Source organism: Mobula birostris, chromosome 13, assembly GCF_030028105.1.
Source record: "Mobula birostris isolate sMobBir1 chromosome 13, sMobBir1.hap1, whole genome shotgun sequence".
Taxonomy (NCBI): domain Eukaryota; kingdom Metazoa; phylum Chordata; class Chondrichthyes; order Myliobatiformes; family Myliobatidae; genus Mobula; species Mobula birostris.
The window spans coordinates 73,254,259-73,275,335 of NC_092382.1; the positions used below are offsets into that span (position 1 = coordinate 73,254,259).

Genomic DNA, 21,077 nt, shown 5'->3' on the forward strand with positions numbered 1-21,077 from the left:
TACGAGGCAAATCCTCCCCCGAGCGGTCACCAAAGCCCCTCTGCACCTCGGAACCGTCTATCTCTTGTCCAGGCCCTACATTCTCTCCTCCAGGGCCCTGTGGTACCACGGACTGCCCCTCACTAGCCCACTCTAACCCAGTGGGGGAAAGGCCAGGATCTCTTTCTCCGTCCGGGGACCATCAGCGAACGGCAGAATGTACCAACCATCCCAGTCATCAACTTCCAAATCAGCATCCCTCACAGGGGCTGGGCCTGGGCCCATCTCTCCAGGGGTGGGCACGTTCTCCACCCTGCGGGGGCACAGAGTCCTGGCACGGTGTGCAGCCACCTCTTCAGGCTCCTGCTCTACCTGCACATCTTGCCCCAGCGGCAACAGGTGATTCCGATGGAGAATCTTGACAGACCCCTTTCCATCCTCAGGCCATACCCGGAAAACCGGCAGGTTTGGGATTTAACTCTCCATCACATAGGGCGTGGCTGCCCAGCGATCAGCCAGTTTGTGTTTTCCCGGTAATCCCAGATTCCTGATGAGGACTCGGTCTCATGGCAGGAGTTGAGTGAACTTTACTTTCTGGTCGTTCCTCCTCTTATTTCCCTGATTCTGTTGGGCGGCTGCCTCCCCGGCCAACTCGTAAGCTCTTTTCGGTTCTTGCCTCATATCAGACACATACTTCAAGTAAGGCTTCGGTGACACCTCACCCGTATCAGCCTCGAAACAAAGGTCAAAGGGCAACCTTGCTTCGCGCTCAAACACAACATAATAGGGCGAGTAACCAGTAGCTTCATTGCGTGTGCAGTTGCAACAGTGAACAAGATGCCCAATATGTCGACTCCAACAATTCTTTTTGCTGATCTCCAGAGTCCCGAGCATGTCTAGTAGTGTCCGATTGAAGCTTTCCAGCCGGGGATCACCCTGCGGATGATAGGGCGTGGTTCTCGATTTCTCAACCCTCAGCATGCCCAGAAACTCATAAATGAGTTTGCTCTCAAAGTCTCGTCCCTGGTCAGTATGGATCCAGCGGGGAAGACCAGAATGCACAAAATACTTCTCCCATGGCACTTTCGCCATGGTAGTCGCCCTCTGATCCTTGGCAGGGAAAGCTTAAGCATACCTGGTGTAGGGGTCAGTGATGACCAGGACATTTGCTGTGTTGGTGGCATCGGGTTCTATGGACAGGAAATCCATACACACCAGGTCCAAAGGCCCCGCACTCTGCTAGTGGGACAAAGGGGCAGCCTGCCCGGGCAGCGTCTTCCGCCGTGTGAAACGAATGTAGAACTTGGTGTACTCTTCAACCTCCGTCCTAATCCAGGGCAGTAAAACCGATCCTTGAGCAATCCATAGGTCTTTTCAACCCCCAAATGCCCAGAGCCATCATGGAGAGACTTCAACACAACCTTCCGATACTTCTCTGGCAGGACCAGCTGCCAACACCGCGGTCGGTCGGGACTGACGTTACCCGGTATAACATTTGGTTCTTCAACCTCAACCAAAGCCATTCTTTCAGTAACAGGGATGCGGGACCGTGCTTGGCCTTCTCCGTCCGTGCAACATCCCCCTCTTCCACGGCATGCCAGACCGGGCCTATGTCTGGGTCATCTCGCTGAGCAGTGGCCTCTTCCCCAGGGCTTAACCCCGGCAACTGCGTGGTCTTCAGAGCAGTCATGTCACAGTACACTGGAGGCAGAGCATCACTGGATGTCCCCAATGAGTTCACTGCTCGATACGGCCTCTCCTTCTCCTCAGCCTGCACGATGATAGCAAACTCGCACATCATCTTCACCCCGGATGCAGGAACCCTCTCCCACTCCTCGTCCTTCCCCAGCTCCTCATGGCCCCGTCGGGACAGCGCATCCACGTCAACATTCTGGCTCCCCGGCCGGTACTTCAGGCTGAAATCATATTAAGGCAAAGCTGCCAGCCACCGATGGCCTGTGGCATCCAGTTTCGCTGAGGTCAGGATGTAAGTGAGCGGGTTGTTGCCTGTCCGCACCTCAAACTTGGCCCCGTAGAGATAGTCACTCAGCTTATCCACCACCGCCCATTTCAACGCCTGGAGCTCCAAATTGTGAGTGGGATAGTTCCTTTCCGAAGGTGACAAACTCCGGCTGACAAATGCCACAGGCCTCAGGCCAGCGCTCTGATCCTGATATAGAACGGCCCCAAACCCCTCACGACTAGCGTCAGTGTGTAGCACGTCGGGCAATCGGGGGTCCGCAGAGGCAAGCACCGGCGCCTGAGTCAGCATCTCCTTCAGCGAATGGAAAGCCGCTTCACATTTGTCATCCCATCTCTGTCCGAAGGGATCTGACGGGTTCAAATATTCTCCCACCTCCCGTCCTTTCCTCCCCTTCCCCCTCTGTCCCAGGGCAGGGTAGCCACGCAGGAACTGGTTCAAGAGATGACTCATCCCGGTGTAACCTTTCACGAATCTCCGATAGCACCCACAGAAGCCTAGGCACGAGCGCAGAGCACTCATGGTCTGGGGCCTTGGCCAGGTGGTCACCGCTTCGATCTTAGCCGTGAGTCGCTAACCATTCCGCGGGACAATGTGTCCAACATAGCTAACAGTCGTCTGACAGAACTGACACCTGTCCAGGGAAAGTTTTAACCCTTCCTGCTTCAGACGGCTGAGCACCTTCATTAGTCTCACTTCGTGTTCTTCCAAGGTGAATCCAAATACTATGAGGTCGTCCAAATACACGAGCACTTCCAGCAGGTTCATATCCCCCACTGTCTTCACCATGACCCTACGGAAAGTGGCAGGGGCCACCGATATGCCATGGGGCATCCTTCCGAACTGGTAAAATCCCAGAGGGCACATGAAGGCCATCTTCTCCTTATCGGTCTTACTCATCGGGATCTGGTGATATCCACTCCTCAAATCCAACACGCCAAACCACTCCACCCCACTCAGACAGGCCAGCGCGTCTTCGACCCGGGGAACTGTGTACTGATCAGGGACCGTGCGCCTGTTCAGTGTTCTATAGTCCACACACATACGAACCTTCCCATTCTTCTTCCAGGCCACTACGATAGGAGACGCATAAGGGCTTCAGGACTCTGTGATGATCCCAGCCTCCTTCAACTTACACAAATGCTGCCGCACGTCTTCCACATCTGCAGGGGCCAGTCTCCGTGATCGTTCTCTAAACAGATAACTCTCAGTCACCCGTATGGTGAGGCGAGTGCTCCTGGAACAACCCACATTAAATTCGTCAATGGAAAAAATATCTGTCATCGTCAACATCTTCTCCACCAGCCTCCGCTTCCAACTCTCCGGCACAGGGGATGCCTCAAAGTTAAAAGCTTCAGCTGTCACCTTAGGCCGTTTTCCCGACAGCTCTCCCCAGCTGGCCTCACGGGGGCGCTATGCATCACCATCAGCAGAAACAAATGCGTCAGAGGCATTCCCCGCCTAAAGGTGACCTCTCGCGCAGTCGTGTTCCTGACGGTCACCACCAGCCTGCGTGCCTGCACCACCGAGGGCTTCTGCAACTCGGGTCTCACCAGCACCCCAGCAGGGAATCTTGACGCCCCCTCAAGGTCTTCCGAGGTGTCCACTAAAAGGGCTTCACCCTCAGGCACTCCCGGGAATCTAGGGATCCCCATCACACTTGCTACTTCACCGGGCCGTACCACCCTGGGCTTCGACTGTGCACACAACACAGTGACTCATTCACATGTCGCATCCAGCCCCGGGTGACCCCACGCTTCCTCAAAAGCAGCTCAGAACACTGGGTGCACTGACAGGGTCCCCAGAGTCTTTCTCAACTTCTCCTTACAGGTTCCGAAGAGTCTCTGCACAATAGGGGTGTTGGTCCCCACCAGAATGGACACACCCTCAGTCTCACCGGTGTCGGGGTAAACCAGTACCAGGGTCTCATGAACCTCAGACACCCTCACCTCAGCTTCCAGGAACTCCAGTTTCACAGACAAATAGCCATCGTACGGGTAATCACCATCACTGATACCCCACATTTCCAGTGCACTGAAAGGTGTCAAGGGTAAATGCGCCAGATACTGATTGTACAATGACCGGTACAGTAATGTGACCTGCGACCCCGTGTCGAGTATGGCTTTTGCATCTGTCCCCTCTCTCGGGGTCCCACCAATACTTCTGGGATAGGGTCTTTTCCTCTCGAGGGCCCCGTGGCACATTGTTGGGAACATATTTTTCCCGAAGACTCCAGTCCGTACTCTCACTGAGTCTCTTCTAAGTTTCCCAACACCCCCCTCCTCTCCGGCTGGGACACCCGGGGTCTCTCCCTCCAAGGGGCTCCCTGCCATTCACATTCCCACCTGAAGTTCCCCTCTTCCCCACAGTTATGGCACATGCCTCGTCTCGCGAGACCCTAGCCTCTGCCTGGCCCCAGTGCTGTCCGTCCCTTCAGGGAGGGGCCTTTCCCACTAGTCCCCCCACGCGGAGAGACTCCGCCTGCCGCGATCACTTTTGCTATCTCCCGCATGGATCTGGCCCCGGCCATTTCACCACAAGGAGCTGCTACCGAGGACGGCACCGTACTAACGAGGCCCTCTTCCGCTTCCAATGGGTCCTCTTCCTCCTTTACCTCTCTGAGCAACCGAACAAAAGACGCATTCTACGAGGCTGCCGGAGGCTCATAGCGACTGCATCATGTCTCTGCATGCCCCTGGCTACCTGGTCGATCCTTATCTAATCCACCTCATTCCCTGAAATGATCCCTGGAGTCTCAAGCAATTTAGCCTTCGCTCCAGCCGGAAAAGATACTCAGAAAGTTTTTCCCCTTTATCCTGACACAAATTCTGAATTCCCTCTAAAAGCTCGACCCTGCCCCCAGTTAGCCCAAAAGCCTCCTCTAATGCTTCTAGACCCTTGTGGAGACCCCATGTGCCACCTAGGCACTGAGGGTTCAGACGACGAATGCTTCCAGATACTCCTTCCAGGAAGCCAAGGGCTGGTTAACTTCCACGCCTTTTACCACCTCAGCTGCCGCCCTTCTCAAACTTTCTCCCAATCTTTGCCGCTTCTCCTCCTCAGGACACTGCCACTCACCGAGCAGCTGAGAGGTATGTTCTGCCCACGTTTCATCATCATCTTTCCCTTCGGGGATGTGGGTCCTCCCTGAGAAAATTCTTAACTTCTGACACGGACCCATCGCCCTGTTCACCGGGGAGTTAATAGCTGAGGCCAACTCAGAGCCTTCCCCTTCCGTGGGGAATGAGAACCAATTACATTCTCCAAATCTGACCACTCCCTTCCTTCATTCTTCAAAAACAAATGACCCGCTCTCTAAAATCTGCACCCCAAGCTGCGGGCAACGCTACTGGTGTCCCTTCAAACCCTTCCTCCATGACAGTGTGCACGCCCCATAGACCCGCCTCACCTACGTAACTGATACACGGCTGCAGTCCCAATTCCTTGACGTCAGCGCCCGTCTGTACCAGCACAAAGGCTGAGTCCCACATTTTACCAATATTTCTGCTTACAATCTCAACCTTACCGATAGCTCTGACCATAGTCAAACATCGAATTAACACATCGTCCGGAGTACGTATGTCCACCCCCTTAGTACGCAGGCATGATTAACTGGGACATCATCGATCTCACACCAAAGTTCAATCTTATCCGAGTCCATCTCCCCTAATTTAAACCCGGTGACCTACTCTGTATCTGACAGAATTCAAATCCTGGACGAGCCCCCACAATGTAACGTCTTTCATCCCACCGGAACATACTTTATAGCAATTCATAATGATGGGTTGTAGAAACAACTAAAAGAAAAGGCGCCACATAAGTAACTTATCAGTCTTGTGCACCTAATATTTTAATACGTTGGAGCTCACGCCTCCGATTCCATCCACAATGTCCTTCCAAGACTCTGGCCACCATCCGAACCCCCGAGGTCTGGTATCTGCCGCCCTGGAACCGCTGTCCGTTCCCCACACATCCATTCTCTCCGCTTGCCTCCTGAAAAAGCCCCCGATCCTCAGCTCAGCACACACATGCAAGATAGCATATCATGACTTCCATTGGCTGGCAAATGAATACAATTTCCATTATCACTAATTATAACCCAAACATGCTGTTACAGAGAACCCCTTACTCAGCAGCAAACAGTACGGGAAGCCGTTTTAGTATAACACTTCAGAGAAGCCATTTTGTAATTAGCAATTAACAGTTAACAGTCCAACTAATATTACTAAGAACACTACACAGAATATTAAACTCCAGTCCCATTAAAGGTGAATATGCAGCAGAAGAAACTCCTCCCATGCCCAGTGGCCAGGGTGCAGGACTGGGTGTGGTGAGCAGCAGCAATAATTGCAGAGTTCAGCACTGACAGTCACTCTCGAAATTGCATCGGCAACAGTGATAGACAAATATCCAGCATACAGCTTATTGAAACTTTCTCCCAAGTGTGAACCCGGTAATATGTCACAAGGTTAGATTACTAAGTGAATCTCTTCCCACATTCACAGCACTTGACCGGCCTCTCCCCAGTGTGAACTGAATGATGCACATACAGTTGAGGTGACTGAGAGAATCTCTTCCCAAAGTCTGAGCAGGTGAACAGCCTCTACCCAGTGTGAACTGACTGGTGTGCCAATAGTTCAGATGACTGAATGAATCCTCTCCCACATTCTGAGCGGGTGAACGGCCTCTCCCCAGTGTGAACTGACTGGTGTCTCAGTAGGTGAGATGCCCGAGTGAATTCCTTCCCACAGTCTGAGCAGGTGAATGGCCTCTCTCCAGTGTGAACTCGCTGGTGTCTCTGTAGGTTGGATGAATGTGTGAATGCCTTCCCACAGTCTGAGCAAGTGAATGGCCTCTCCCCAGTGTGAACTCGCTGGTGTGCCAGCAGATTAGATGACCGAGTGAATCCCTTGTCACATTCTGAGCAAGTGAATGGCCACTCCCCACTGTGAGCTGACTTGTGTGCCAATAGTTCGGATGACTGAATGAATCCTTTCCCACATTCTGAGCAGGTGAACGGCCTCTCTCCAGTGTGAATTGACTGGTGTCTCAGTAGGTGAGATGCCCGAGTGAATTCCTTCCCACAGTCTGAGCAGGTGATTGGCCTCTCCCCAGTGTGAACTTGCTGGTGTGTCTTGAGGTTGGATGACCGACGGAATCTCTTCCCACAGACCGAGCAGGTGAATGGCCTCTCCCCAGTGTGAACTGACTGGTGTGTCAGTAAGTGAGATGCCCGAGTGAATCCCTTTCCACAGTCTGAGCAGGTGAACGGCCTGTCTCCAGTGTGAACTCGCTGGTGCACCATTAGGTTGGATGACCGAGTGAATCTCTTCCCACAGACTGAGCAGGTAAACAGCCTCTCCCCAGTGTGAACTCGCTGGTGCGCCATTAGGTTGGATGAATGACTGAATCTTTTCCCACAGTCTGAGCAGGTGAATGGCCTCTCCCCAGTATGAACTCGCTGGTGTACCAGCAGATCAGATGACTGAGTGCATCCTTTCCCACATTCTGAGCAGGTGAATGGCCTCTCCCCAGTGTGAACTGACTGGTGTGTCAGTAGGTGAGATGACTGATTGAATCCCTTCCCACAGTCTGAGCAGGTGAATGGCCTCTCCCAAGTATGAACTCGCTGGTGTACCAGCAGATCAGATGACTGAGTGCATCCTTTCCCACATTCTGAGCAGGTGAATGGCCACTCCCCAGTGTGAACTGACTGGTGTGCCAATAGGGTGGATGACTTAGCGAATCCCTTTCCACAGTCTTTGCAGGTGAATGACTTCTCCCCAGTGTGAACTCGTTGGTGACTCTGTAGGTTGGATGACTGAGTGAATCCCTCCCCACAGACCAAGCAGGTGAACGGCCTCTCTCCAGCGTGAACTCTCTGATGTACCTTCAGTTTAGATGAGCAAGTGAATCTCTTCCCACAATCCGAGCAAGAGAACGTCCACTCCCCGGTGTGAACTGACTGGTGAGCCATCAGGTCAGATGACCGAGTGAATCCTTCCCCACAAATTCAGCAAATGACCAGCCTCTGCCCAGTGTGAACTGACCGGTGTGTCCACAGGTGGGAAGACCGACTGAATCCCTTCTCACACACAGAACAGATGAATGGCCTTGCCCAGTGTAAACTTGCTAATGTACCTTCAGTTCAGATGACTGAATCCATTCCCACTGTCTGAGCAGACGAATGGGTTCCTCCCTGTGTAAAATGACGGGCATGCCAGTCAGTCAGATGATCGAGTGAATCCCTCCCCACAGACTGAGCAGGAAAGATGATCGAGTGAATCCCTTGCTCCACTTCTTAAATATCGAGACAGAGACAGCAAAATTGGCGTGCCGTGTTCGAGATTCCCAAAGACAAATTCCCTGTCCTTTTTAAACCTGAAAAGAGATTTACAAAATCCATCAATGGGTGAAGGATAACATTTCAGATAAGATCACTTTAGTTGCCAAGGTGTGACATCGCACTATTAATGTGAAGTTCAACCCAAGTTGGAGAGAGAAATCATCTTCTAGCTGGTCACAGTGCTGGTGACTGGAATGACCATCAAATTCTCTGATGCTCTTCCTGTCTCTATAAGAATGGGGCATTTCTGCCAACTCCAATCTGTGACCTGGTTCGGTTTGACTCTGTCCATTGGTGTTATTCCCTGTTCTGCCTGAGCGGCATTGCCTGGCCTCACAGTAACTGAAGCACTCTCACACAAATAGCCTTTGTTAATGTGCAGCTCGGATTTTCTTTATGTACTGTTAACTGAAAGTGCCACAGTTTTAATGCCATGTAAATATCTCCTACTCAGATGTATGGTTGGTCTGCACAGCTGTTAAAAGGAATTCGAGTGAATATTAGTATTACTGAAGGTTCTTGTCACAGTCATAGAAAAGTACAACACAGAAACAGGCCCTTTGGCCCATATAGTTGGTGTTGAACTATTTAAACTTTCCACTCCCATACCCCTACAATCCCAGTACCTATACAAACTTCATAAATGTTGAAATTGAGCTCACATACACCAGTTGTGCTGGATGCTCATTCCACACCTGGATGACCCTCTGTGTGAGGAAATTTCCCCTCATGTTCCCCTTAACATTTCACCTTTCACCCTTAACCCATGGCCTCTGGTTGTAGTCCCACCCAATCCCAGCTTGCATTTACCCTATCTATAACCCTCATTATTTTGGTACACCTCCATCAAATCTCCCCTTAATCTTCTACATTCCAAGGAATAAAGCCCTGGCCTGTTCAATCTCTCCTCATAACCTAAATCCTCCAGACCTGGCAACTTCCTTGCAAATTTTCTCTGAACTTTTTCAACTTCTTTAACATCTTTCCTGTAAGTAGGTCACCAAAACTGCACACAATACTCCAGATTAGGCCTCACCGATGTCTTGTACAAAGTCAACATAGCATCCACCTCCTGTACTCGGTACTTTGATTTATGAAGACCAATGTGCCAAAATCTTTCCTTCTGTCCCTATCGAACTGTGACACCACTTCCACTAAAATATACACCTGTATTCCCAGATCCCTTTCTTCAACAACACTCCTCCATGCCCTACCAGCCACTGAGAAAGATCTACATTTGTAGGTCCTACCAAAGTTCAACACCTCACATTTGTCTGCATTAAATTCTATTTTCCAATTCTCAGGCCATTTTTCCAGCTGCTCCAGTTTGCACTGCAAAGCCATGATAGTCCTCACACAGTCTGCTAAACCCCCAGTCTCGGTTTCATCCACAAATTTGCTGCTCCAGCTAACCATGTTATCATAGAACATTAGAGCAACAGGCCTTTTGGCCCTTCTTGGCTGTGCCGAACCATTTTCTGCCTCGTCCCACTGACCTGCACCTGGACCATATCCCTCCATGCACCTCTCATCCATGTATCTGTCCAATTTATTCTTAAATGTTAAAAAAGAACCCGCTTTTCCCACCTTGTCTGGCAGCTCATTCCATAATCCCACCACTCTCTGTGCGAAGAAGCCTAATGTTCCCTTTAAACTTTTCCCCCCTCACCTTTAACCCATGTCCTCTGTTTTTTTTTTCTCCCCTAGCCTCAGTGGAAAATGCCTGATTGCATTCACTCTATCTATATCCATCATAATTGTACATACCTCTATCAATTCTCCCCTCATCCTTCTACGCTTCAGGGAATAAAGTCCTAACCTATTCAACCTTTCTCTGTAACTCAGTTTCTCAAGTCCCGGCAACATCCTTGTAAACCTTCTCTGCACTCTTTCAATCTTATTAATATCCTTTCTGTAATTAGGTGACCAAAACTGTACACAATACTCCAAATTCAGCCTTGTCAATGCCTTATACAACCTCACCATAACATTCCAACTCTTATACTCAATACTTTGATTTATAAAAGCCAATGTACCAAAAGCTCTCTTTATGACCCTATCTACCTGTGATGACACTTTTAGGGAATTTTGTATCTGCATTCACAGATCACTCTGTTCTACTGCACTCTTTAGTGCCTTATCATTTACCTTGTATGTTCTACCTTGGTTTGTCCTTCCAAAATGCAATACCTCACACTTGTCTGTATTAAACTCCATCTGTCATTTTTCAGCCCATTTTTCCAGCTGGTCCAAATCCCTCTGCAAGCTTTGAAAACCTTCCTCACTGCAGATTACTGATATAGATGACAAACAATAACAGACCCAGCACTGATCTCTATGGCACACCACCAGTCACAGGTTGCAGTCAGAGAGACAAACATCTGCAACACACTCTGGCTTCAGTGCGTCATCCAATTTAATGTCTAATCTTAATTGCTGAGTGACTGAACGTTCTTGACCAATCACCCATATGAGACCTAGTCAAGTGCTTTGCAAAAGTCCATGTAGACTACATCCACTGCTTTGCCCTCATCCACTTTCCTTATAACTTCCTCGAGAAAATCTGTAAGATTGGCTAGACGTGACCTGCCATGCACAAAGCCATGCTGCCTATCCTTAATCAGTCCACATCCATCCAAATACTTATACATCTGGTTCCTGCACATGTGTTGCAATAACTTTCCCCCTACTGATGTCAAGCTCACCAACATAAGATTTCCTCATTTATTTTTAGAGACTTTCTTGAACAGCAGAACAACATTGGCTGTCCTCCATTCCTCCAGTCCGTCACCTGTCACGAAGGGTGAATTATATATCTGTGCTTGGGCCTCGACAATTTCTGCACCTGTCTTCTGCAGGGTCCCAGGGAACAACTTGTCAAGCCCTGGGGATTTATCAACGCTAATTTGCCATAAGACAGCAAACACGCCCACCTCTGTAATCTGTACAGGTCCATGAAGTTGATACTGCTTTGCCTCACTTCCATAGACTCTGTGTCCATCTCCTGAGTAAATACGGATGCAAAAAATATCTCCCACATCTATTTTGTCTCCTCATATGGATTATCATTTTGATCTTGCTGAAGATTAATTTTTTCCCTTGCAATCTTTTTGCTCTTAACATATCTGCAGAATCCATGAAGATTCTCCTTCACCTTGTCTGCTGGGGCAACCTCATACCTTCTTTTATTTCTTTCATAAGTGTTCACTTGAATTTCTTGTACTTCATAAGCACCCCATTTGTTCCTATCTGTCTGTACCTGGTATGCACCTGCTTTTTATTGATCTGGGAGATGAAAGCCAAAGGGGTGATAGAGCTGCATGGTGGGAGGTGGGATGTGGCGGGGGTGTTAAACTAATTTTGAAGGTGGAATGGGAGCCTGAACAACAGAGCAGAAAGTGGAGGGGTTGTGGAGACTGATGTTGTTCAGATCTCAGACAAAGTCAGGAATGAAAAAGTTGAGCATGGTGCAGTGAATATGCTGAACCCTGTATATTTCAATACCAGGAGCATCGTAGGAAAGGCAGATGTGTTCAGGGCATGGATCAACACCTGGAATTATGACACTCAGATCTGGCAACTGTGGACTGGGACAGGCTGCTTTATGGTAAATGGGAGGCCTTCAAAGCAAAATTTTGAAAAATCTTGGATATGTGCTTGTCAGAATAAAAGTTAAAGATAGAAACTGTAGGAAGTATACACAATTATGAGGGTTTAGATAGGGTAAATGCAAGCAGGATTTTTCCACTGAGGTTGGGTGCGATGACAACCAGAGGTCATGGGCAAATGGGGAAGGTGAAAATTTAAGAGGAACATGTAGAAAAACTCTTCACTGAAATGGTTGTGACAGTGTGGAATGAGATGCCAGCACAAGTGGCTCGTGCCAGCTGAATTTGACTAGTTAAGAGAAGTTTGGATGGGTACCTGGATGGTAGGGGTATGGAGGGCTGTGGTCCCAGTGTGGGACGTTGCATCAGAGAGTTTAAATATTTTAGGCATTGTCTCGATGAGCTGAATGGCCTGTCTAACAGAACTTCTCCATCTCCCTATGACAGAGGAGCCGGCTGAACTTGATTGGAAGGGGAGACTGGTAGGATTAATGATGGAGCAGCAATTTCTGGAGATTCTGGGAGAATTTCAGGAGGTGAGTGATAGATACATTCCAAAGAAGTGGAAGCATTGGAAAGGCAGGAGGATACAACCGTGGCTGAAATGAGAAGCCAAAGCCAACATAAAAGCCAAAGAGATGGCAAATAATAGAACAAAAACTATTGGAAAGTTTTTAAAACTAACAGAAGACAACTACAAAAAAATCAGATATGCTCAGGGCATTGAATTATGATTTGCAGTCATTAATGAGACTTGGTAGCATCCAACAGTCTGAGGCATTCAGAGGAACAAGATATCTGGCGCCTCAATATCTCTGGAAAGCCAAGGTTCCCTGAACCAGTTACCTTTCAACTTTTAATTTGGCAGGCTCATACAAACTCTACACATCAAAATTCCACTTCTGAAGGATGCCCACTTACCAAGTACTCCTTTGCCAGAAAACAGCCTGTCCCAATCCACACTTGTCAGATCCTTTCTGATACCATCAAAATTGACCTTTCTCCAATTTAGAATCTCAACCCGTGGTCCAGATCTCTCTTTTCCATATTTACTTGGAATCTCATGGCATTATGATCAGTAGATACAAGGTGTTCCCATACAGTAATTTCCATCACTAGCCCTGGATCATTTCCCAATATCTTATTGCACACTTCTACATTGGGAATTCTACATGTTGATTAAGGACACATTTGAAAAACTCTACCCCAGCTAGACCTTTTACAGTATGGGAGACACAGTCAACATTTGGAAAGTTATAATCACTTACTACATCAACATTTGTTTCTTAGCATAGTCTACAATCTCTCTACAAATCTGTTCCTCTAGATCCTTTCCGATACCATCAAAATTAATCTTTCTCCAATTTAGAACACAACTCATGGTCCAAACCTCTCTTTTTCCATATATACTTTGAATCTCATAGTATTATGATCACTAATTTCTGTCACCAGCCCTGGATCATTCCCTAACAGCCTATTGCATACTTCGACGTCAGGAGTTCTATGTACTGATTAAGGGCACATTTGACAAACTCTACCCCATCTAGTCCTTTTTAAGTATGGGAGTCCCAGTCAATATATGGAAAGTTATAATCACTGACTGAATCAACCTTTGTTTCTTGGCATGGTCTGCGATCTCTCTACAAATTCGTTCCTCAAAATCCCTCAGACTGTTGGGTGCAACCAAGTCCCAGAAATGGCTATAATATCATGTTTCCATGCCCTGAGCTCATCTGGCTTTCCTATGATGCTTCCTGCATTGTGATATACACAGCTCAGCACAATCATCACACCATGCTCAACCTTTTGATTGATGACTTTGTCTGAGCAACATCTGTCTGGGTGTCAAGAAAGCAACCTCTCCCTCAATGTCACAAAAACAAAGGAACTGGTTGTGCACTACAGCAGGGGTCCCCAACCATTTTTGCACCGCAGACCGGTGAAAAATTGACAATATTCTTGTGGACCGGCCAACATTGGGGGCGGGGGGTGGGCAGTGTTCAAGTAGGGTTAAACTCACCTCAACATGTCTTTTACAGTTAGGGTTGCCGACTCTCTCACTCCCAAATAAGGGACAAAAGTAGCAGTCAAATATGGGACACTTGTGTTTACCCCAAGAAAGACTACAATGACCATGAAGACTTGCACGGACACTGTGTGTGCATGTGCGTACGTGCCATTTTTTTTTACCACAAATCGGCTTTGGCTTAATCTTCCCGACTGCACTGTACATACATTATTTCTATCTTATATAGGCTGTGTATTTATTATATCATTCCTGCTTTTACTACGTTTTTATATGTTAGTGTTATTTTAGGTTTTATATGTTACTTGGTATGATTTGGTAGGTTATTTTTTGGGTCTGGGAATGTTCATAAATTTTTCCCATTAATGGTAATTGCTTCTTTGCTTCACGCCATTCCGGCATGAATGGTTTCATAGGAACACTCTACCTTAGCGGGGGAAATACGGGACAATCCATATGGGACAAACCAATTCAGCCCAATATACGAGATGTCCCAGCAAATAAGGGACAGTTAACAACCCAATGTTCAAGTTGAACAGTGCGTGACAGGGAATGAGGAAAGGTGCAGCTGACTCATATCGTTTCCTCGCGGCCTGGTAGCACATGCTTTGTGGCCCGGTGGTTGGGGACGGCTGTACAGCAGAAGGAATGGAGACAGGCTGATCACTATTGACATCAATGGATCTGGGGTTGAGAGAGTGAACAGCTTTAAATTACTCGGCATAAACATCACCGAGGATCTCATTTGGTCCGTACATACCGGCTGTGTGGTATGTGGCTGTGCCACTCTTTCACCTCAAATGTTTGAGGAAGTCTAGTATCGGTCCCAAATCCTAAGAACTTTCTACAGGGGCACAATTGAGAGCATCCTGACTGGCTGCATCACTGCCTGGTATGGGATCTGTACTTCCTTCAATCGCAGGAGCCTGCAGAGAGTGGTGTGGATAGCCCAGTGCATGTGTCGATGTGAACTTCCCACTGTTCAGGACATCTACAAAGACAGGTGTGTAAAAAGGCCCGAAGGATCATTGGGGACCTGAATCACCCCAACCACAAACTGTTGCAGCTGCTACCATCCAGGAAATGTTACCATAGCATAAAAGCCAGGACCAACAGGCTCCTGGACAGCTACTTCCACCAGGACATCAGACTGATTAATTCACGCTGATGCAGCTGTATTTCTATGTTATAATGACTGTCTTATGTACAAACTATTTATTATAAATTACTATAAATTACACATTGCACATTTAGATGGAGAAATAATGTAAAGATTTCTACTCCTCATGTATATTAAGGATACAAGTTATTTCAATTCGCCCTCTCCACTATCTGTTCTGGTAGTCTGACTCTAATCCCCTCTGGAACTTTAATTCCACCTCCCCCCACCACACACTAGCACTAGCAAGACTTACCACTAGGATATTTGATCTCTGCTAGTTTTAATTCCTGAACTAACAAATCCTCTATCAGCCCTTTGACATTGCTCTGCTTGGTAATCACCCCCACCCCACAACAGTTTCTACAGTGGTCTACCTGTTGTAGTGTGGAATGGCCGCATGAGTACTCTGCGATGGCTATTTAACCTCATTCCCCTTCCTGACTCTCACCCAGTTTCCTGTGTCCTGCACCTTGGATGTAACTCACCGCTCTTCATGTCATATCTATCCCAGATGATCTGGAATTCATCCATTTCCAGCTCCAACTCCCTAACGTGCAGGGTTACAAGCTGCAGCCGGATGCACATCTTGTACGTGAGGGTGTCAAGGACACTGGAAGTCTCCCCACCTTCCCACCAACGTCCCCTCATTTGTAATGATAGGTGTGCCAAAAAATCGTGTGCTGTGCAATTTTTACCCAGTAACAACAATATGTGCACACTGAATTTTAAATACAGAGTTATTTATTTTAACAGTTAGCAAATCACTGTTAATAAGACATCCTCTGGGTTTGATCAAGTTCATCTGCACTCTCACACAATCTATGTAGCAGGCCCGTAAAGGGTTATGAAGGATTTTCTCACTCCAGCTATTGCACATCGTCCATATCTGATTTGCTTGCTAAATTATGCTTTAAAAAGTCAGATGTCCAAATATCACTCCACTTCCTCCCACTTGCAAATTCTCCAGCAACTTTTGCATCGCCACAATACACACAGGTAACACCAGTTTCTATATTGTACATAAATATTTCCCCTGAACCCTCCCCCAGGTGACTGACGGCCAATGCATATGAAATGAAGGGCAGTATTCTGTCTCATTGGAGTCTGGCACATTCGTGATGTGAAAGCTATTTGTTGCCCAGGACAAAGGTGTTTGATATCATTATTTTCACAGAGTGAATGGATCAAAACATGTCCTCACGGGTAAAAAGGTCCAGAACAAGAAGAGGTCGAACAAGCAACACACACAAAATGCTGGAGGAACTCAGCAGGCCGGGCAGCATTTATGGAAAAGAGTACTAATGCTGAGTTCTTCCAGCATTTTGTGTGTGTTGCTTGGATTTTCAATATCTGCAGATTATCCCTTGTTTGTGATTGGAGGCAGAACAAAGGTGATTTTCTTAACAGCTGATGTAAAAGATTTTGTCCCCTTTCTCCGAGTTCCTAATCCTTGCATTTAGATAGCTGGAGTTCAACTCTGTGTGAGAGATCCATCAGTTCCCATTCCCTCATCAGCCGGAATCTCCCCCGGGCGGATCGTGGTGCTGAGAGAGAGGGAAGAGAGCAGGACTATCCTGGGCTTGCGGGCCACGGTGTCCGGAGCTCACAGCAATTGTCCCGAATTCGGTGTTGAAAATTCCCACCCGCAGCCGGGGAATATCTCTTACCTGGAGCAGACTTCTCGAGGCCTTTGTACACTGCGCGCATGCGCGATATTCGGGAACAGCCTATGCGTTCGATCGGTGCTTCAGCGACGGAGAATATTGTTCGCAGAGCCTTCTGGGTAAACACGCTTCCATTAAAGGTTTCTGCAAGCACCAGCTCTATGTCCAGACCTCTTTTTTTGTGCGTGGAAAACTCAGTGCTGTTTTAACGCACAAAGCAGCTCCCATAAACAATACACTTAATATTAACAAACTTTCCACGTGTCTAATGCCAAAGTCGAACCTTCTTAGAAATGCAGATATAAAACAAAAGAAATTCTGCGGTTGCTGGAAATATAAACACATACACACAAAAATGCTGGAGGAACTCTGCAGTTCAGGCAGCAACTAAGCAGAAAAGTACACAGACTCGGCATGCTGAAGGGGCTCGGCTTAAACGTATTCCTCTCCACAGTTGCTGCCTGATCTGTTGATTTCCTCCAGTGTTTTGAAGAAATTAACCACCTTTTTTTTCAATGAAACAGTTTCAGTATGTTTCTGATCTTTTATTTGTGGCCACGTCCTGCTGGTCTGATTCCTCTTCCTCCTCCTCCTCCTTGTAAAGTCTAGACCCCATCTCTTTCTGGAGCCCCAAAGCCCTGACTCAGGCTGGTAACTCTTTGGTTTCTGACTCTGCACCATCGAAGATTCACTGGCTCATCTGCTGTCAGACTTTAGAGGCGCATTGCAACAACCCAGCTCTCTGAGGCACAGACCTTTGAAATGATTGAAAATGACACAAAGCGTTGAAAAAAGCAGGGAAGAAGGAGCTTAACCACCATAGTCCAGAGCCCTGAAGAACGTTGAAACCACTGTGAGCTCATCGTGTTATTCAGCCTGGAGAGAAGCATGCAGGAAATCCATGCAGGTGTACAAAATGATGAGAGACATTGGTCGTGTGGATCGCCAGAGTCTTTTCCCAGGGCTGAAATGGCTAACACGGGGTGGGGTGGGGGGGTTATGTTTAAGCTGCTTGGAAGTACAGAGGAGATGTCAGAGCTAAGTTTTTTGAACAAAGTGTGGTGTGTGTGTGTGGAATGCACTGCCAGCGACGGTGGTAGAGTCTGATACAATAGGGTCTTTTAAGAGACTCTTAGATAGGTACGTGGAGATTAGGAAAATAGAGGGCTGTGCGGTAGGTAAATTCTACGCAGTTTCTGGAGTAAATTGCACGTCGTCACAACATTGTGGGCCAAAGGGTCTGTAATGTGCTGCATATTTCTATGATCCTCTGAAATTCAAGGGAAATCTCCTATCCCACGGAGTGGTGACTAGTTGCAACCTGTCATCACAGGGAGAGTGAGAGGGGAACGGCAGGGATAGATTTTGATATACTGATATGGAACAGACACATGAGCAGGGACCAGATGGGAGGAGTGGCCTCCCTAGTGTACATTGTGAGTGTGGTAAAGACAGTAAGTACCTGAGACACGGGATTTGATACAGAACTGATTTATCTTTCACAGATTCACAATATTAACCATCAGTCCAGTTTAAGGCTAACATCAGCAGAACGGACTCCTCCAATGCTCAGTGACCAGGGTTCAGTACTGGGTGCGATGAGCAGCCGCAAGAACTGCAGAATCTGACAGTAACAGTCCCTCATGAACCTGCAGCTGCCTTCAGTCACCAGATCTGTGCATTATAAAAGTACATTGAGCTGATATATGTCAAAACAATAACTGTAACAAAGCATTATAGCTGCAGAGAAAGTGCAATGCAGATAGATATATGGTGCAGGGTCACGTCGAGTTACATTGTGAGGTCGAGTCCATTTTATCGAACTGGAGACCATTCATTTGGTTTATAACCGCAGACAGGAAGCCGTCCTTAAGCCTGGTGGTTCGCGCTTTAAGGCTTTTGTATCTCTTCCCCGATGGGGGAGCGGGTTTGCAGCAAGAATGTCCAGGTTGTGAGGATCTTTGTGTACATAGCCTGCTTTTCCGAGGCAGGGGAAGTGTAGGAAGAGTCCATGGAGGGGAGGCTTGTTTCTCTGATGTTCTCTGCTCTCCAAAGTTCTCTGCAGTTCCTTGCAGTCATGGGCAGAGCAGTAGCCATACGAAGTCGTGAAGTATCGACAAGAAGCTCAGAGACCTCGGCCTTCACCCTGCCTTGTGTAGCTGGATCCTGGACTTCCTGTCAGATCGCCGGCAGGTGGTAAGAGTGTGCTCCCTCACCTCTGTCTCTCTGACCCTCAGCACACATACCCCACAGCGTTCTCTCCTTGGCCCTCTCTGTGCACCCATGAGTTGTGTCGCCACCCACAGCTCCAATCTGCCAATTAAGTTGGCTGAGGACACTACATTAATTGGCCTAATCTCAAATAATAACGAGGCAGCCTGCAGAGAAGAAGTCATCACCCGGACACAGCGGTGTCAAGAAAACAATCTCTCCCTCATGGTGACAAAAACAAAGGAGCTGGTAGTGGACTACAGGAGGAATGGAGACAGGGATCAAATTCAACACTTCCAAGTCTGTTATCGCACATTTTAATTTTGATCATGACAGAATGTACTGTATTTTATATATTGTTAATGACATAAACCATATTTATATATTGCTACTGACAGCGAATCGTATAATTTATGTTCCGTCTGTTATCTGAATGTACTTGCCTGTGATGCTGCCACAAGTCAGTGTTTCTCTGTACCTGTACCTTCCCGTACTTGTGCACTTGGCAATAAATTTAATGGGACCTGAGAAATCTCAGTGAGATTTGATTTGTGATGATCATGTTGGCAGCTCGGTAGGTCGAATGTATGAGACAGTACACTGTTAAACTCAAAACACTGAACAGTGGTGATGATCAGAGGGATCTTAGAGTCCAAGCTCATCGCTCCCTGAAAGAGACTGCACAGATTGATCGGGTGGTTAAGAAGGCAAATGGCGTGGTTGTCTTTATTAGTTGAAGCACTGAGTTGAAAAGTCGGGAAGTTGTGTTGCGGCTGTTGCGAGCCTGCGGTCGGACTGTGACTGTGTCTTTAAGAGCGCCGGAGTGAGGAGGCGGGACTATGACGTCAGTCACAGGCTGACGGCGCGAACTGTGGATTTAACCATAAGAGAGACAGAGCGATCTGCAGACAGGCAGTCGGCCAGTCTAAAGAGAGAGAGAGAGAGAGAGGGACTGGAAAAGCTGATAGATTCAGTTTGTCGCAGCTGAGGCTTGGAACTCTCCTATGCTCTTGATCATCGGTACAGGGAACCACAACGAATGTGTGTGACTATCACTTCGTATAATCCATAGGAGTGATTTTTTGGAATATTTTGGGGGACCGCTTGTGTTAACCCTTGCCTGGGTGTGTTGTGTGGTAACCCCTGGAAGACGGTATTCCTGTGACAGGTCACTTTCGCTGATAACTTGTATGTGGACGGATTCAACGGATAAGAACTTCGAAGACGGCTATTTTGATGTAACGGCCTTTTCTCTACGTTTCACCCTGGATTACAAATATCTCTCTCCCATCATTTATTCCGTGGATTACTGAATTTTCCTACTTTACCATCTGAAGACTCTAAGCTTTGTTCCCTCAGACTCGATAGTTTGGGAGTTATATTTACACATATATACACATAACACTGTAAACTTTCCTTTATTTCGTTAAGTTACTACATTATAAGTAGATACTAGTAAAGATAGTGGATTTAACATCAAAACCAGATTCCAGTGTGAACTGTATTGCTGCTGGTTCGTTTCTAAATCGTTACAGTTCATAACACAGCTTTATAAAACTAGTTAGACCACATCTGGAGTATCTCATACAGTTCTGGTCGCCCCCATTCTCGGAAGGATGTCGGGACTTTGGAGAGGGCGCAGAAGAAGTTTACCAGGATACTGCCTGGATTAGAGGGCATGAGCTGTAACGAGAGGTTGGACACCCAGGGCGGCGCAAGCTGAGGCGAGACTGGAATGACGTTTATAAGATGATGAGAGGAATAGATAGAGTGGACAGACAATATATTTTTCCTGAGGGTTGAATGTGAGAGGAAATGTGAGGGGCAAGTTTGTTTATTTCCACAGAGTGATGGGTAGCTGGAATGCTTTGCCTGGGGTGGGGTTGGAGGGTAGGAGGAGGAGGAGGAGAAGGAAGAGAGAGAGAGATAGATAGAGAGAGAGAGAGAGAGAGAGATAGATAGAGAGAGAGAGAGAGACACACACACACACACACACACACACACACATACACACACACACCGGTCACGTGATCCCGTTCGCCCCTCCCATTTAACCACAGATGGGCAGTATCTGCGCGTCTGTTTCCGAGGCCCCGCCCT

The 21,077-nt window shown here is 47.6% G+C and overlaps 1 protein-coding gene across 1 annotated transcript; it reads right to left on the bottom strand.

The window, feature by feature from the left end:
* Window positions 1-3,321: 3,321 nt before the first annotated feature.
* On the bottom strand, window positions 3,322-16,795 carry LOC140207997 (uncharacterized). Its single transcript, XM_072276529.1, has 3 exons — window positions 16,770-16,795; window positions 6,690-8,341; window positions 3,322-3,657 (listed from the first exon to the last, which is right to left on the bottom strand). The coding sequence occupies exons 2-3, from the start codon at window positions 7,935-7,937 to the stop codon at window positions 3,322-3,324; spliced, it is 1,584 nt and encodes a 527-aa protein (XP_072132630.1). The 5' UTR covers window positions 7,938-8,341; window positions 16,770-16,795.
* Between the last annotated feature and the right edge of the window lie 4,282 nt (window positions 16,796-21,077).

What these genes read in the sequence shown, in the direction of transcription:
- LOC140207997 (XM_072276529.1), bottom strand. Translation starts at nt 7,937, where the DNA reads ATGGCTCACCAGTCAGTTCACACCGGGGAGTGGACGTTCTCTTGCTCG. An exon ending in GTGGGAAGGAATTCACTCGG is followed by an intron (nt 3,658 to 6,689) that starts GCATCTCACCTA and finishes TTGTGTGCACAG; the next exon opens with TCGAAGCCCAGGGTGGTACG.